Here is a 17,493-nt window from a genome sequence, read left to right as displayed (position 1 = left end):
AAAAGAAGTAAGAATTGACGTTGGCATGGAAGGGAAGAAAGAACTGTGTCATTTGTGGGAGCGGAGTCGTGGCTTGGGGCTTATTTTCCATAGTACTCTCTGTGAAGTTTTGAGAGGTTCAGAAATGGCTATGCAGCTTTCGGCACAACCAACAACTACATGAATCCTGTTCTTGCAGCTGTAATCATTTGGAAGCAACAGCCTTGCCCTTTTTGTATTTTGTTTTTATTTTTAAACATACACCTTTGGACTGGAAAGCAGACATTGAATGTTAGAAAGGAAGTATCCATTCTCATATTGAATTTTTACTCTCTATACTCCTGAAATGATGCGGGCTACTGTAACTACCTTCTCTTTATGGCAAGGAAGCACCTTCTGTAGCTGCTTTCTGCTTCTCCCAGCAAGGAAGTACAGTACTGTAGGGAGATGGGAAGGAGAGGGCGTGCTTCAGAAGTTGTTGCTGTGGGAGCTAGCACCCCTCTTAGTTTCTTTGTCTTGTATTTCCAAGATGCCTATCCCTAGCTGCCTGACTGGGTGAGGGGGTTTGGTTTGGTTTGGAGTTTTTTTTAGTCATAAATTTGGGGGTTATTTTCTTTTAATTAAATATATATATAAAAATATATATAAAAAGATGGCAGTGGTAGTTGAAGTTATTTCTGGGAAAGCAGCTTAATAATTGCTTATTGAGCTTTTTCATTTAGCAGGTTCTGCCTTTTTGGCAAAGCGTGAATGTGTTAAACATATCACTCGCAAAACTTAAATTCACTTTGTTTCTTCTACTACAAGTTCATCTTATGGAATGCCTCGGTCAGATCAGGACTTCTGAAGGTAACGGGCTTTGTGTACAACATCAGGCAGTAAAGCCTCACAATACCTCAGGATCTAGTGCTCTTGTTCCGCACCTCTCTGCGTTTCATGATGCTGCTTTTCGGAGTAAGATGGCTGGGTTCAGGCTACAGTAGTAGCCCCTTCACCCCTGCTGAGCTGACAAGTGGAATCTGAAGCACTTGTGGTGAAGCCTACACAGGAGATTGTCGAAGAACCAACACAGGAACCACCTGTGGTACTCCCTTCCTGTTTTGGCAGATAGGTAATAAAGGGAGGTAAAAGTGTGTCTTTTTGTGACTAATGCAGGGGCTTTCACCTGTCCGTTGCGAAAGGGGATTGTCCTCCCCTTCCAGAGGTGCAGCTGAGCCCCGTGAGGAGTAGGTCGTCTCTCCCAGCGCTGTGGAAGCCAAGGAGCGGTGCCGCCTTTCTGATCTCTGGCCTCTTGGCCTGGGAGGAGAGCGAGAGACAACAGGAAGACGGACTGACTGAAATGCATGACAGTTGTAAAAACGTGACTTGAAAGAGGACAGAAAAAGAGAGTTTAGAGGTGCTGTCCTGGGAGGTAAGTTTGCAGATGGCTGGCATGCTAAAGGCAGCAGTAAAATATGCAGTATTATATTAATGAAAGGGAGAAAATGGTTTTACAAATACATTGTCTTTTGGTGTTGATTACGCTGTCAGTACACAGCGCTTTTCTAGTGGCAGTAGTAAAGCCAAGGTAGTGCACCCCGCAGTAGTCATGCACTCAGGGGGGTGGCCATCCAGAAGAGGTGGGCGGCTGGTGGGCCTTGTGGGTGACGGGTGGGCTTGGGGCTTGTCTTCACGCGGCAGGGGGAAATGAGTTGTTTTAGCACTGGTGCTGCCCTTCAGGGGCCTGGTAATGGCCTCCTTGGGTGGCTGCGGCCGGCGGGGCAAGCAGATGCTGGGCTGAGGGGAGCTCTGTGGCCCTTCCCACCTGGGCCGCGCGGTGCTGCTGGGCCCGGTGGGTGCTAGCTGAGGGAGCAGATTCGGTAGCCCCGTTCTGCAGCTGTCGAGCCCCTCCCCACTGCCCCATAAATGTCCCTGCTCGCCTCTCCTGAAGGCACACCAGTGCCCTTGTAAAGAGAAGGTGCCATGGCCCCTCTCTCTGCTGTGGTGTGGGCAGCCTGGTGGCCCTCACTGCCCGTTGCTGCAGACGCAGAGGGGCATAGGAAGCCTGGAGAGAATTTGAAGGAGAGTGCTGGTGGGGTTTGTGATGAGGGGATGCTGATGGCAGGAGTCTGAAGCCAGGGGGGTGGCTTTAGGCATCGTGCTGTGTCCCACGCTGGAGTGCAGCTGCGTGGGGTTACCCAGCTGTGGGGGCACTGGGGAAGGCGGTCGTCCCAGTACTGGGACTGGTCAGACTTTATTTTCTGAAGTTTAGGTGACAGTAGTGTTTGGTGCACAACGACCTGGGCTATAGCTTAGACCCTCCTAGTTGTGTTTGGTGTCCTTGCCTTCTAACCCAGGGAACGCAGAGTCCGGGGAGATATGGTGGATCTGTGTGCGTGTTTCTTTTAATCCCTTCTTGTTGAAGATTTAAAGGACGGAGCAGTAATCGTGTAGGAGTAATCCTAAAGAAAAATGGAAAAAAAATAATTCCTACTATAAATTCTCTTTCAACTTGTGCTTAAAATTTGTTACTTCAGGGCACTAAACACCTCCGCCAGCCGCAAACCATGGCACTGTGTGCATGCTGGTGCACTAGTATCCAGTTACTCCTCTCTTAGATGTTGGTCTCTTTGTCCTCCCAAAGCTTGAAGAACTACAGAGTTCACAGAGGGATCTTTCATGAGCTATGAGCATTGCTTCCTCATCAGCCCAATAACTCTTTGTCTTGTTCTTCTCCAGGTAGCTAAATATATTTTTGAAGATTGAAGTGGCATTTCATACTGGTGATCTACAGAGAAGACAAACGGCACTTTGTAGAAGAAAATCTGTAAGACGGTAAAACAGATATGTATATACAAAATGCCATATTTTGGCCTTAGTAATTCTCCATCTAAATTCAGCAAAGTATGAGACTTAACTCAGTAAAGACCATGCTTCTAATCACAGAGGTGTGGATAATACACAATGAAAACAGCACTGAAGAGCACGGTCAGCCCCCAAACCAAAACTGTACTTGTGAAGGTTTTATCTGTGGGAATCAGAATTGATCTTCTGTGTACATGGATGGAAATAAGCGTTTGCAAGATCAACACCTTAAGTGGGTTCTACAGGAGGTAACAGCAGAGTAAGAAAGTCAGATTTAAAGATGTTGCCCAGTTTCACACTTTTAACAGCTACAACAGACTTCTCAGATAAGGGAGATATTTAAGTCTTCCTTTTGATAGGCTGATTATACCTATAAAACACATAGGGGAGGTTAAATTAAATGCAAGCTTTACTTTCATGGATTAGGGAATTTGGCAGCGAAATAATTCACTGAGAAAATGCTAGAGCATTCTTCAGGAATTTACTTTGGGAATGTAGTATGCTTCAGCCATTGGAAAGAACTTTAAATTGAATGGTGGTATCTTAAAAATCCTTAACGAATTGCATAGTTGGAGAAAAGAGACTTTTTTTTTTTTTAATTTTGTATGGATTTGTTAATACACACCTTTATTATTATCATAGTATGGACAGTTCTAACGTCATTTCTTCACAGTTTATTCCAACATTTTGATAAAGAGCGCAAAGATCTTTCTTGGAAGATGCATCAAGAAATACAGAAAATGAGGGAAATTTCCCTTGTTTACCTTGACAGAAGCGGTGGCCTTCAGAAATTCGTGCATGATTGCAAAAAATATAATGGTATTACTCAATAGATATTCTGTTAAATATCTATGTTATGTTAGTGTGTAACATAAAAATATGTTACACAAATCTGTTATTTTTATTTAAGATACTTCTTGCACCTACAGACTCAAAACAAAGTTATGCTGTTTATCGTTTCATTATTTCAATAAATCCTTCTGATATTGCTGAATTAGATGCAACTCTTGGAAACTACATTCTTCATAATCCCATACAAGCTGCACAGATTTTTCAGTCAGTAAGTGTGTATTCATAGACAAGAGTAGACAAAAGTACATCTTCTAGATTTTTAACTGGACATTTCCTTTCTAAAATGAAGTTATTTTTTCAATCATAGGTATGTTTCATAGCTATTAAGACATTATCATTAATTGAACAATTGCAGACAGAGGACCAGGTGAGTCTGCATTGTTTCCCTCCATTTAGATCTTAAATCTTGTAAGTATGGTGAAGTATTAATAAATATTATTTTTGCATTAGCTCTTCAGTTTTAATTTTCCCCCTGGTTGTAGTATTATTTGTAATTAAAAATAGCTGGAAGTCTCACCCAACCATATTGTGAAACTTTTGAGATAATTAATATGAAACTGAATTATTCTTACACTTCAAGTGTTTCTGAGTTTTTTTTTCTAATAGCTATATATCACATTGTGTATAACTAAAATAGTTTTAAATAAAAAAATATATCTTTATGGTACTAATGTAATTGTGTCTCTTGTTAGATTAGCATACTGCTGAAACCAACGCATTTGCCACCTTTACCAAGTTATCTTCTCAGTCTTTCTGCATTTCCCTTTAATTACACATCTCAGAGATTTTATATATCTGAAGGAATAGCAATTGCAATGGGATGCGTAACAAAATATACCCAAGGAGCAAGATTTCTTTGTACTGAGGAAACCTGTCCATTTTCTGAAGGTAGTTAAAAAAAAAAAAAAAAAACAAAAAAAAAAACAAACCACATTACTATTTCAAAAGCTTCTTAATCATTTTGATAACTTAACAGAGATTAAAAACCTAGCATGAAAAAGGCATGAAAAGGCATTTTCCTATGCAGACATTTTTGTAATGAGCACAGCATGACTTTTATTAATTGAAAGCAGCGGACCTTGCCAGTGGTTGCTCAGCATTACTAAATGTTTTAGGAGCACAGCTATGCCAGCCAGCCATTTTCCCAATGCTGAAGATAGTTTATGTGAGAAAAGATATGTCACCAATATAATTCAGTAAATTATCTGAAAGAAAAAAAGCTATACGAGTAGAAGACTTCCCCCGCACACACACCTTGGAAACTGTTTCTGTTTCTTTAAAAATACCACAGAACGGTATGGTCGAGTGACCATCAAAAGCTTCTAATACAGAACAGGTTTGCTTTAATGAGTGCCTGACTTATGTGGAACTACCTCTTTGAGTAAAATGACGGAACTGCTTGTAGCATTGCAGGATTAGGCCTTAGGTACATTTAAGGCTGTTTTGTTTGCTCCTTGCTGTAACAAAGGCCATAAAATTGTAAGAGAGAAGTCAAATGCCAAAGTTAGGGCACTGCAGAATAAATCATAACGATGTCTCTATGAGGGCACGTACCTCTAACAATGAATATCCATTTCCACGCGAAGTGGAAGCTGCAGTTGCTCGCTCCTGCTGCTCAGAAAGCCGGGCTGTTCCGCTTGGGAATGTCCAATAGGAAATTCTGCCATCTTGTGGTCGCCCTCTAATAAATTATACAGATCACTTGAGTGGATGGGTGGTATGTGAACGAATGATCATCTGAAGAAACACATGACAAATCTGGAATTTCACTGACCAGTATTGTAATCATTTCTATTCTTAATGGGAAATTTAAAATGAAAGCCATGTACTCATTCTAAATGTTTGGTAAGTTAATAGGTAACTTTTTTTTAGGGTTTAGGTACATAAGAGTGCATATGCCTGGAGCTACGGAATCTGCCACAGTGAGGAATGATTTTGTGTGTAGTTTGTGTTCTTCACCACTGCAGGAAGACATGAAATTTAGAGTACTTGGTGGTAGGATCTATGTAGTTTTATTTTTAGATCTATTACTTTCGTACTTTCGTTACATAATAAGTAAACAAAATAGTTAAGTGGAAAAAGCTCCAAAATACACCAGTCATTTAAAAAAAAAAAAAAAAAAAAACCCAAAAAAACTGTACTGTTTTCAAGAGAACTAACCTTTTCTTTGCCTTTGTTTTGAAAGATAAACAAATAGTTGAAATGATCGATGCAAAAGTTCTCAATGCTTTGAAAGGATATTCCAGTGATAAATCACATTTCAGGATTCAGACATTTACAGTTTTCTTGAGAGGTAAGATAAATTTCTGAGATTTGTCAAAAATGTTTTAGAATTGAACTGTAATAATCCCTTGCATTTTTCTTATAGGTCCATTTCTCTGGATAAAATTGTGAAAGTCATAATTTATATTGCAGTTCTTTAATAAAATTAGGGGAAAAAAATATATAAAATCAGCTAGGTGACTAAACAGTATATACAGGTGATTAAAGAGTGCACACAGCAAAACTGTTGTGTTCACTTTTATAGCTTCATTTAAATAAAATCCCCTGGCCAGCTCTGCAGTATCACATTCTAACCATAGCTTGTTTTTTCCTCCTTTCTACTTCCTCTGCTCATACCGTGTTGTACTAACTTCATGCCTTTTTAACATCCTTCCTCAATCTAGCTGTTTTCCACATTCCATCAGGGTTTTTGGCTACCGCTACGTTCCACTGCAAACACTAAATAATTTCTAATGTGACTATCCAACTAAAATCACAACTCACCAACATGCATTCATTCATTCTCTTAAAAAAAAGAAAAAAAAAATTAAAAAACCCAGCCAAAACCAAAAAAACACCACCATACAATTCTAAAAACTAAATAGCTCCAAGATAATAAGAAACATTTTAAAAGTGACACTATATGTATATTGTTATAAAACATAATCTATGGGTTATGCATGCACTATATTTCCACTGGCTTCAGGGATCAATGAGATTAGACAGGGTCTTACTGCTGAGATTCATATTTGGTTGGACCTAACTCTCATTTCCAAACAATAAATGTAATTTTTTTTTTTTTTTAAATGCACAGAAATACAAAGGTTCCCAAAGCTGTTTGTGTGTGTCTCTGAAATCTGTTTAGTTTGGATCTTTTTTTTTTTTTTTACTGTGTTTTTTTTCTCTGATGTTTTATAGGATAGTAACTGATGATGGTGTCACCACAAATTTCAGAAAAGGAACACATACTTGCAAACAACTGCTCATTTTCTTTTCAATGCAGAACTAAATGCATCATCCATTTTCTTTATCAAGAATCTACTTTTCCTCACCCAGTGTGCCTTCCTTACTTTTTGCATTAATTAGAATTGTATGCTTCATTTACCCTAGTTCATTATGGCAAACCTGGTATCCAACTTGTTTTCTGCAATTAAATCATAAAATCAAATTGTTCAGAATGCGAAGAAAAGTTTTCCGACCACTTCTTTAAAACTGTTTTTTATGCCCTAACACATCTGTAGGCTCCTGTCTCCCCCCTCCCACCCCGACTTTTTTTTTTATTATTTTTCTTTATTTCTAGATGAACTCACCAATAAAATGAAAATAGGAAACCACTACAAGATTATAGGAATTCCAGCTTCTGTACAAAATGGCTTACAAGCTACAGCATGTATAGAAGTCAATAGCATAGAGCTCTGTAAACCAAATGGTAAGGAAGTTCCCTTTAAAAATTGACTAAAAAAAGTTGGAAAACATTCTGGAACAAAATCCTGAGAACTGGTCCAGTTTTCTATTATCTAGAGGTCCAGGTTACAAAACCACTCTGGGACTTCCCTTTTACAGTCTGAAATGTATGTTATTGTTATTTGAGAATATCTTCTTTTGCCCAGTTTCCATACATTGGGAAACTACACTATTACTGACTGCAGTTCTTCATCTTCTCTTTCCAACTTCTCCTATCCATTGGAAGGTACTTCGAAATCATACATTAAATGAACCCGATATTTCAGTTGGTTATTCCTTTCTTATTCTATCAGCTTTAGCAGATCACGTCTGCTACCTTTTTAGTAGTAAAATTAATAGTGCCAGATGTTTACATTCTGAATTTGTGCTTAGTAACAAAAACATTCCTTCTTTGTAAGCTTTGTATCAAGACTATAATGGCAACTTGTTCTAATATATCTACATAGCTCTCTTATGAAGTGTTTGTTAACCTGTGCTTTGTTTTAATTAGGTCCTTCATTTGTCGGTGACAATTTTAAGTATCTGCTCTCACTGACTTCAAGTTCATGCTGGAGGTTTACTGCCATCCTTGCCAATATCTTTGCTTCTCAAGTTGTCCCACCAGGCACTTACAATACTCTTAAACTTGCAATATTGCTGAGTCTAGTACAGACAGGTGAAAAAGAAAATGCAGATTATCTGGATCTGTTGATTGTGACAAGTGACACACTAGTCATTGATCGGTAAAGAGATTCCTTATTTTTCATGTAAATTAGAATTAAAACCATGACTATTTTCAAAGATGATAATAGGATCAGTCTTGCGTGAAAGGCTAAAGAGACTATATTTTAAAAGAATATACAGGGCTCCGACTTGGTAAAAATACCCAATTTTTTATCTGTGGGACATTTTTATTTCTTTCAAGTGATATATCTAGATCAGAACTTCACTAATAATAAAACCCCTTAACACTCTTGTAATGATCTCAATAAGGTTTTAACACTAGCACTGTTTAGCAGAGCTCAAACAAAACGTTCTTCTAAAATCAAAACTGAAGACTGTCCCAGAAGCTGGTAATGATAAAAGCAGAGGACTCTTTTGTCACTTAAGCCTTTTCATCACCACTTCCCAGCCATCAGCATTTTCAGTTAATAAGCAGCGCGTAAATACATACTTACAACTTTGTCACTCTTTTTCATAAAAACTATACTGATTAGGTATCAAAAGTCATGTACATCTTTACAAGTGAGTCAAAAATCTGGCTGTTGTTGCCTTTAACAAAATGTTTTTCTGTATTTATGCATTTTATGTATTTACCCCTTCACACAACCGCTAACACATTTTCACATACACTGCAGAAAAGTACAATGTACACAGCTTTAAATTTGCATTAATTTAAATAAAATTACTTTCCCTTTTCCCAACCCAAAACAGGGCTTCGTTTTTATTTTTGAAAAATATTATTTTGAAAGTGGCATGAATTTTATTTTTATTTGAGAGCAAATTCATTGGTATTTTTAGTTGTGGAAAAAATACTTGAACAATTTCAAAATTTATCGGTAGAAATGAGTTCAAATTTGAAAAAAACGTGGGCTGCAGGACACTTTTCCCCAGGTCGCGAGTAAGATTTCATAAGAGAAATCATAGGAACTCGAGAGTGTTTTGAGAATCAAAACATCTGGTTAATATTAAAACAGTTGCACACTGTAAATCTTGGTCAGTTCTGTCATGTGTGTCGTCTGCATGTGCACATAGTATTTTATTGTCAGTAGCCTGTCAAAGTAGGCATTTCCTACATCATAATTCTATTGGTATGATAGCCTATTTATTAATAATTATTAATAATTTTATCAATTTGATAGCCTGTTAATAATTATTAATTTTAATTAATAATTTTATCCATTATTAATAATAGGATAAATCGTGCTCTGACATCTTAAAATCATTATGAGCTTTTGATCGTGGAACCAGACAGACAATTTGCAACCTTTTTGTGCCAAGGAACATAGTACAGGGCATGAAAAAGAAATTCTATATGCGCTTTTTCCAAAAGATTGGGAGGGGTCGGGGGAAGGGATGTTAACCCAGGCAGGCAGAGCTTTCAAGTTCCCAGACTTTTCATTTTTCCCAGATGGCCAAGACTGCTAATCCTCTAGCCTTTTAAATCACTAGAAAATTTTCTCTAGAATAGGAGATAACAATATGATGTTAAATTATGAGACGACTTTGACTTCCTAGGAGTTACTTCTATTGCAAACCATGATTTGCCTCATTGTTAAATCCGTAAGAAATACAGTCTTGTTGGCAGCTGTTGGTGGGAAAGGTTGGACTTCTACCTTTGTATTCAAAGTTACTTTAAATATTTAGTTTTGACACTGATTTTCTGTTGGGGGGTGGTGGTGTGTTGTTGCTAAGTGAGTCTGAATATATATAAACACCAGTATAAAGTATAGTATCATTATTAAAGTTTTGAAAAACTGAACAATAATTTAACCGTTTGTGACTGACCAAATTATTTAATCCTCTAGGCTTCTGAATTACAGCATATGTCTTCTGCCTCGTGGTATCCGACACCCACCTTCCAGTGAAATTTTTCCGTCTGTGTCCAAAGATAAACATGGAACTGGAAGGGCCAGTATTCACGCTTGCAGTGCTGTGCTGGCTAAGGGTGGTATCTGTTACATAGGAGACTTATCTTCACATAAAAAGGATAAACTTGAACTTCTACAGTCTGGTAATTTCACACCTGCAAACACATGAGGGGACAGAACAAAACAAACATGCGAACTCATGGCTAGGTTTGTTCCCCAGCTTATGGCCCTCAAATGCTGGGAAAATCTATAAGCTATTTTTAACCATTCTGCGTAAGAAACAAGGACAAAAGAGCCAAGGTCTTATAAGCTTACATTTACTACACAGGCTCCACTACAGAGAGCCATTGATCGTGACATTTCAGTGAAATACATAATCATGACTGACTTCAGATAATGTGTGTGGGGGACAAGAATTTATAGTTAAACGAGATCAATTATCTTAACTAACTGACATGTTTTGTCCTGTCCTAGTGCTAGAGAGCAGAACGACAAACGTGTTCATTCCTGGGAAGAAGTATGGAGAAGAAGCTGATCAACAAGTTACTATTTCAATTCAGACCAATTTTTGGTCTTTTGTAGATGTGGATTCTTCCTCAAAGAAACATATACAAAAGGATAATTTTTTAATTGGACAGATGGTAAAGCACATGCCTTGTTATGACAGTAACTGTACTATAGCAGTCATCTGTGTTTATGGTCATTTCAACTTATAAAATAACGAAAACAATCAAATTTGTTAGTATTTCCCAAAAAGACACAACTTAAGTGACTTTAAATCAAGTATCTTCTAAAATGAGCTAGCTTTCCCCAAAGTAAGGTATAACTTATTTTATTTAGAATAGCTTTTGACAACTACTATTGAAACAAAATTTATTGGATAATTTTGCAGGATTCAGTATATATTGATATTGAACATTTCAGACTGAAAAAAAACCTGCAATGTTTCTACAAGCCAAAAGGCTAAAATAATTGTTTTCTTTCTCTGGGTCTTCTCTTTAGGACTTGAGTTTGGTTCCACCTAATCTTCTAGATGTTTTTGGACTTTTGATATACAATGAGTTTCCTTCGTGCCGACTGTCTTCTCCTGTCGTACATCATACCTTGAAAAAAGCCGTTAATCCTGAAGCCGTGCTGTACAAAGTCTCACAGCAGTTCAGAATGCAGGATTATGAGGAGGTAACAGATATTACCCAGTGATTTTGAAATGCATTGTACTTGGGAATGTCATACTATTTCTGGAATCAGAAGGTTCTCTCTGCACATTCTGATTGCCATATTCCATATTGCCACTAGCACTAAAAAGGATCATTGATAAAATTAGCTTCGGTTCTTCAAAAGGACCAACGTAATAAATTCAGTTTGATCAGATGAGAACAGAACTCCAGCACCTATTTTTTACCAGAATACCTTATAATCCATAGTAAAAGTTAATATTCCATTCTAAACAAACTGTCAATATCTCTAGCATAATTAACAGATGATTGTGTTTAGTATCCAAGATCTATCCTGATGCATAACTGAATGGTGACAGCTGTCTTTCTTTATAAAAAACATTGGCAGAATATATTGTCCAAACTATATTACTATGCCACTGGTATGTTAAAAGGTGTGAAAAATGTAAATTCTTTATTTTCCAGTTAAATATTTAAAATGTATACCCTCTCTCTAGTTTATTTTGTTTGCTAAGAATCTTCATGTTGAACTGAGTTCGGAAGCAGAAAACCTCATTCAGGGCTACTATGTTGCAAGTCGCAGAGTGAGAAGAGATTCTATTCATGGATCAACATTGTCAACATCTGCACTAAAAATTCTGTATGTCCCACTTTTCAAAGTAAAGGAAACAGATCTACATTTCAAATAGAAATTGTGCTAACCTGCTCAAGAGCTTGTTAAATAGAAATCTAGACAAGACTCAAGTTTTGAAAAGTTCAAGCATAAAGAATCTTCTTTACCATTTATGAATGCCAAAAAAAAAAAAAAGAACTTTGCCAGGCACAACCCAGTGATTTAAGAAACAATTATCACTATTAAAGCTATCTAGAAAAATGGGACTTAAATTATCACGGCTTTGTATTATGCAAGCAAAAAAACCCCACAACATTACCAATAGGTATTATGCCAAGTTCTACTGCTTTCATAGCACAGTTATGCATAATAATATGTACTTTGTCAAGAAGTATAACTGCACAGTATTTGTGGGAAGTTTACACAGCTGAAGTATGGAAAAAAACCCACTTCAGTGTTAACTTCCGATTTACAGCAATGCTTGAAACAGTGCAATACATATTGTATTTATGTCTGCAGTATTTTTTGTTTAACATGCTTACATTCATCTCTTAGGATCTCACTGTCTAAGGCTCATACTAAACTAAGTTTAAGAAAGAAAGTACTTGAGGAAGATGCGTTGATTGCCATCTTGTTACTTGAATCATCTCTTACACTAAAACACGGTAATTAATATAACTTGGTCATTAGTCTTAGGTACATCATTTTCCTATTTTGTCAGTTTGGAAAAAGTTACATCAATCGATTGCAGTAATAGTTAGTTCTTTTCAAATTGGAGTCCACAACTTCCACCGTTGATGACATAAGAAAAGTCTGTCAGTTGACTTTCCCGCAAAGAGTCTCAGTGCTGTACCTACGGAGGCCACAGGCCAGCCCCAAGCCTCCATTCTTCATGCTGGCGTATCTGAGGCAGCGCTCCGCTGACACTGGTCCAGGTTAAACTAAAGACAGATTTCTCTCCCTGGGGAAACAGAAGACAAGGGTTGGGTTTGGGTTTTTTTTGTTTATCTAGTATCACAATCCACTTTGTTCACGCACGAATTTGGCACTGAGACAAGAATTATCATGTAACACTTAAAAATAGTAACATACCAGATTGCATTACTACATAATTTGTGTCACAGTTGTTTTTTTCCTTCAAAGTCCTAGCAAAAGCTATTCAAGTCTTTTAGTCTAAGCCTTTTTTATTTTTTTCTTTGCTTAGGCAAGTCTGCATTATGCATAGCACCAAATCCTGTATTTCCATTTGACCTCAGTGATGAAAACTCCCTGCAACAGAGAGATAGTTACCTCATGCAGTGTCACCATCAGCTGCTGAAGTTTATTGGGGCATATGGCCCAGGAATTCACATTAACACTAATGAAGAGTGAAAACGCCACTCTGTAAGTAAAACCTGAGGCTCCTACTTTAGCTTTTTGAGAGACTGCAGTTAGAAACATACAACTAAGAAGGTTTTTAATATTTTTGTAAGACAGTTCAGTGATGTTTTGCTAAGGAATAAAGCATGGTTGAAAAGATTTAATTACAAGTGTTGTTGAAGGGAGGAGTGACATCTTCATTGTGGGAGGCCATGGCATCAGAGTAAACCCACAACCTGAACTTCTCTTCCTGGTTACCGCTGTTCATCCAGTTAAGTGACAGGAGTAAAAAGCAGGGTTTTTAGTGAGACTACAACTAACAATTAAACCATGAGTTTAGAGTCTAATGTTTCATTTCAACGACATCACCTCTCTGCAGTTTTTCTTGTTGCTTCTTTTCAGATGTGTCACCCACTGAGGGTTAAATAGTTTTGAAGTACGTTAAAACTTTTATCTAGTGTAAGCTAACTTTCTTAAATTATTACTCATGTCCTGTAAATTTTTAAGTGTATAAAAGTATCACTATACTCCTTGATGTTCTCTGTCTTTGTTTTACATCACAGCAACATAGTATTAGACCAGGATGGTGGTGTGCTCCTGCAATCTGAAAAAAACACTCCAGTGTTTCCACATTACTTTATATATAGAGAGAGAGTGTGCAGGGGATAGCGCAAAGTGAAAAAAAAAAACCAAACCAACCTGTTATTAGATTACTTGGTAGGTAGGCAACTCAGTGAATTCAACTCTACATCACTGCAATAACAAATGTAAAGAATGGTGTGGTAGATAGAAAATGAGATGTCTGAGATACAGTATGCTTCTCCAACTATGGACTTTCCTGTACTTTATCTTCCTAGTAAGGATATGGCAGTACACATGATACTGAGCAAGTTTTACATCCAAGAGGTCTATGTTAAAAAAAAAAAAAAAAAAAAAGGCAGAAAAATGGTCCAATCTGGATAAGCTGAATAGCAAAGGCTTGGTGTGACTCCTACCCAGGATGTCATCCAGCACGATCATGGTCCTACTGCTCACATAGCCACAACAAAACATTGTCACTGAACATAGAAATACAAGATTTTATTCGTATACACATTGCCTTGAAGATAAGCAGAAAAGCTGCCACCATTAACACTGAAAACACTCTAATTTAGACAAGATAACACATTAAGTTTTCCCTCCATGTTTTAACCCTTTATTTAGTCAATTTTGATCAATTTATTTAGTACATTCAAATATTCATACTAAGTTCTAAGAGTATCCACTCCCTTTCTAGAGTGACACTCTCACCTGAATGTCATTTGAGGATTATTCACACATTTTCACTTGACAGCTACTCCTCTGCCTTACTATTGAATCAAGCAGTATTTCTGAGACACAGGAAGGGCCATGAGAGCATTTTCAAGTGCACTAAAACTCCACATTTCAGGCTGCTGTTTTCAACCTGGAAAAAAAAAGTTTTCAAAATAAGTCAGTCAGTTTTCTGTACCCTTAATCAATCATATACAGCATTATTAACTTCACTGGCATTTCAGATTCAAAGATACACATCAAAACACACTCAGATGGGTAAACGGCAAAGATTTCATCATTATGCCAGCAAGATTACTTCTAGAACAGATTTACAATAGAATTCCTTTATAAATCACTATTTTTGACAAGCCACATTAAGGAATGTACATCCTAAGAAAAAAAAAAAGTCTGCAAAAAGAGCCCAACTCTTTATCCTTACCTCTCCCCAGATTCTTCCATTTTAAGCAAAAATTAGAAGATAGTACCAGTACAACAAGTAAAGGATGTAAAGTCAGTCAGTAGGCCAAAAGTGTCCTTGACTAACAGGCCGCACCTTCAGCTGACATAAAAAAGCAACTTACTTTCTTAAACACCCGTACTTCTAGAAGTGGATGGAGCCTACTGCTGGCTGTATGCGCACACACAAGGCTCAAAGACAGGGGAGCAGGTCATCTGATGTCATAGCACCTTTAAAAGAATACATGAAATCAGAAACGATGGTAGCAAATCAAACTGGAAAAATCCTGCGCATTAGCTGGCACATCAGATACAACATTGCTCATCACAAAATTCAGCTGGGTAAACGGCAAAGAGTTATCATCATTATGCCAGCAAACAGTTCTCCTGCCTGTGGTAAGACTGGTGTAATTTTTTCCAGGTACCAAACACAAGGGCATGTGTTAAGTTTGTTTTAAGAGATGTGTCTCTATGAACTGAAGAACCACCCTGTTTCTAACAGTTAAGCACAGAATGGATTCAGTATAGCCAGGAACACAAAAACACAAGCCCCTCCATGTTGTTATATTCAAGCCCCAGGTGCCAAGTATCTTTCTAGAGGCAAAGGTCACTGCCTTTCCCTTTGGAATATATTCCAACAGGCCAAAACGGCTAAGTGCCAGCAGGGATAGCGATTTGAACACACTTTTCATCACTTAAGTCTCTCACTTCCAACTAGCATCTGTTAATTCTGCAAAACAGAAGTCCTGGTTCTCTCCCCAGTTAAAAACTGGATGCTCTGGTAGCATTACAAACCTCTCCCCCCTGATTCCTTTGGGATTCTGGGATTGCACCCCCTTTGTTCTAGGGAGCAAGTCTTAGAGGTTTTATAGCTGTCATAATACCTCTTGTTAGAGCTTCAACCTCTTAACCCTGCACGTATAAACAATCATATTCCTCCTTGTTCCATCTGCAAGAGAGTTTACAAGCCATAAAACGCTTTAGAGATCTAGGTTTCAGGAGGCTTTCCCCAACTTTAAGTACAATAAGAAATAATTACTTCTGTAGCTCTAGAATTCACGTGACATCTTTCTGCTTGCAAGGTAACAGCGTGGCAGAGTCCAGATTGAAGATTCCCAAAGTCAGTAACAAATTAATCTCTCAACTTCACTTGCTGCCTAAAACAATGAAAAGAGAAAAAGATACCTGATTTGGAGAACTGCTGAGCCAGGAGCAGAAAGCATCACTGCTTCCTTGGAGAAAATATACCAGTCAAAGAAATACCAATGTACCGGGCAACCTCATGGCTGGCTTTATTACCTGGGGAGAAAAGCACAGGCAGCATCAGCTGAGATCCAGGTTAAAGAGAGGCATGACTGTTTTGCTCAAAGCAAGCTCCAGCATGAAAAATGACTGATTGCAAGGCTATTACACTGCTCCTAACGAACAACCATCGCTGGGGAGAGGAGTACCGCAGCAGGGTACGGCCTTTAACCCTCATTAACGTGACACGCTCTGGGGAACTTGCTGATGAGTTTTGCTATCTGTTAATTCAGGTCAGCACTGGGGCCGTGTCCCTGCCAGGAGAGCATGGCCACAGAGACCCCCGGGGTCCTGCCCCGTCACAACCCACCACTATGGATCCATGCCGACAACCCAAAAAGGGCATGGTCAGGGTCACCATACAACACTTGCCAAATTCCCCAAAGCAAAAAGAGGTAATTTATCTTTAGAATTAGGACATGTGTTTGCTGATGAAAGTGATTTATCAGCAAACCCAAGTCCCTTTGGATGTCCAATCTGTCACTGCTTTGAAGACTTGACAAACCAAGAGATAATTCAAAGTAACCACCACGGCTTGCCAGTGGCACGGCACATACTAATTAGGTCCCTCTTTGTCTCAAGACACACGCGGGTCCCTGAAAGCCTGCGTGGCTAATGAGCGTCAGCCAGAACTGATCCACTCCGGCACCCAGGCTAAGCCCGTTGTGGCACACAGCCATGATGGGCGGCAACTGAAACCAGGACACAGCTACAACAGCGTGACTTTTACAACCTTTCAAGTGGTGGCTTATGCTGTTTAGGAAACAGTGCCAGCACGCCGTCCCGTCAATTACTGAGATTGTATATATCGTTTTGAAATGCCCGAATTGGATTTCTTACATTAAACAGCAGGGAACACTTCCAATTCCACCGAAAAGCACCCATCAGGGATGGCTCTGCTGTTCAGCCCAGCATGTGCTCGCACCGACGAGCGCAGCGGCCGCTCCCAGCCGGCGACAGGTCGGAGCCCGGCCGCTCCCGGGAAGGGAAGCGAACCCAGTCCGCGGCCTGCCGCTGCCGCAGGGCCCTGCACACGGCCGCCCCGAGACCGGACCCTGAGGCACGGAGCCCCCGGGGGCTCTCGGCCGCCCTTCGCCGGAGCCCCACGGCAGGCCGGTACCGCGCACGCCATGTCTCCGCGTCCTCCCTTCTCAGGGCCGCACAGCGGGCGGAAGGGGCAAGTGGGCGGAGGGATCTCCTTAAATAGTCCGCGCGGCACCGCGGTGCTTTGCGGCGGGGCGGTGCCTGCCCTGGGCGCGGCTCTGCGCATGCGCACGATCCGGCGCGGCCCGGCCCCGTTCCCGGTGACCGGCCCAGTTCCCGG

At 39.2% G+C, this 17,493-nt stretch overlaps 1 protein-coding gene, 1 long non-coding RNA gene and 2 other non-coding genes across 5 annotated transcripts; 1 reads left to right on the top strand and 3 right to left on the bottom strand.

Annotated features, from left to right (window-relative positions):
- Positions 1–584: 584 nt before the first annotated feature.
- On the top strand, positions 585–12,432 carry MCMDC2 (minichromosome maintenance domain containing 2). Its single transcript, XM_054190238.1, has 14 exons — positions 585–1,390; positions 2,698–3,642; positions 3,753–3,883; positions 3,983–4,042; positions 4,368–4,563; positions 5,548–5,670; positions 5,861–5,968; positions 7,238–7,366; positions 7,892–8,123; positions 9,909–10,114; positions 10,446–10,612; positions 10,974–11,150; positions 11,644–11,786; positions 12,315–12,432. The coding sequence occupies exons 2-14, from the start codon at positions 3,429–3,431 to the stop codon at positions 12,430–12,432; spliced, it is 2,004 nt and encodes a 667-aa protein (XP_054046213.1). The 5' UTR covers positions 585–1,390; positions 2,698–3,428.
- On the bottom strand, positions 10,108–17,330 carry LOC128904986 (uncharacterized). 2 transcript variants are annotated; one of them, XR_008464718.1, is made up of 6 exons: positions 17,010–17,330; positions 16,053–16,166; positions 14,993–15,098; positions 14,409–14,562; positions 13,818–13,871; positions 10,108–12,720 (listed from the first exon to the last, which is right to left on the bottom strand). It is a non-coding gene; the product is annotated as an uncharacterized LOC128904986 (long non-coding RNA). The 2 variants fall into 2 exon arrangements; XR_008464717.1 differs by lacking the exon at positions 13,818–13,871 and having other exon boundaries at positions 10,599–12,720.
- LOC128906426 (small nucleolar RNA SNORD87) lies at positions 14,641–14,719 on the bottom strand. Its single transcript, XR_008465170.1, has one exon. It is a non-coding gene; the product is annotated as a small nucleolar RNA SNORD87 (small nucleolar RNA).
- Positions 15,165–15,243, bottom strand: LOC128906427 (small nucleolar RNA SNORD87). Its single transcript, XR_008465171.1, has one exon. It is a non-coding gene; the product is annotated as a small nucleolar RNA SNORD87 (small nucleolar RNA).
- Positions 17,331–17,493: the final 163 nt, after the last annotated feature.

This window comes from Rissa tridactyla, chromosome 2 (assembly GCF_028500815.1).
Source record: "Rissa tridactyla isolate bRisTri1 chromosome 2, bRisTri1.patW.cur.20221130, whole genome shotgun sequence".
Taxonomy (NCBI): Eukaryota; Metazoa; Chordata; class Aves; order Charadriiformes; family Laridae; genus Rissa; species Rissa tridactyla.
The sequence above is the reverse complement of the archived record's forward strand: the minus strand, read 5'-3'. Positions and strand labels throughout refer to the sequence as shown.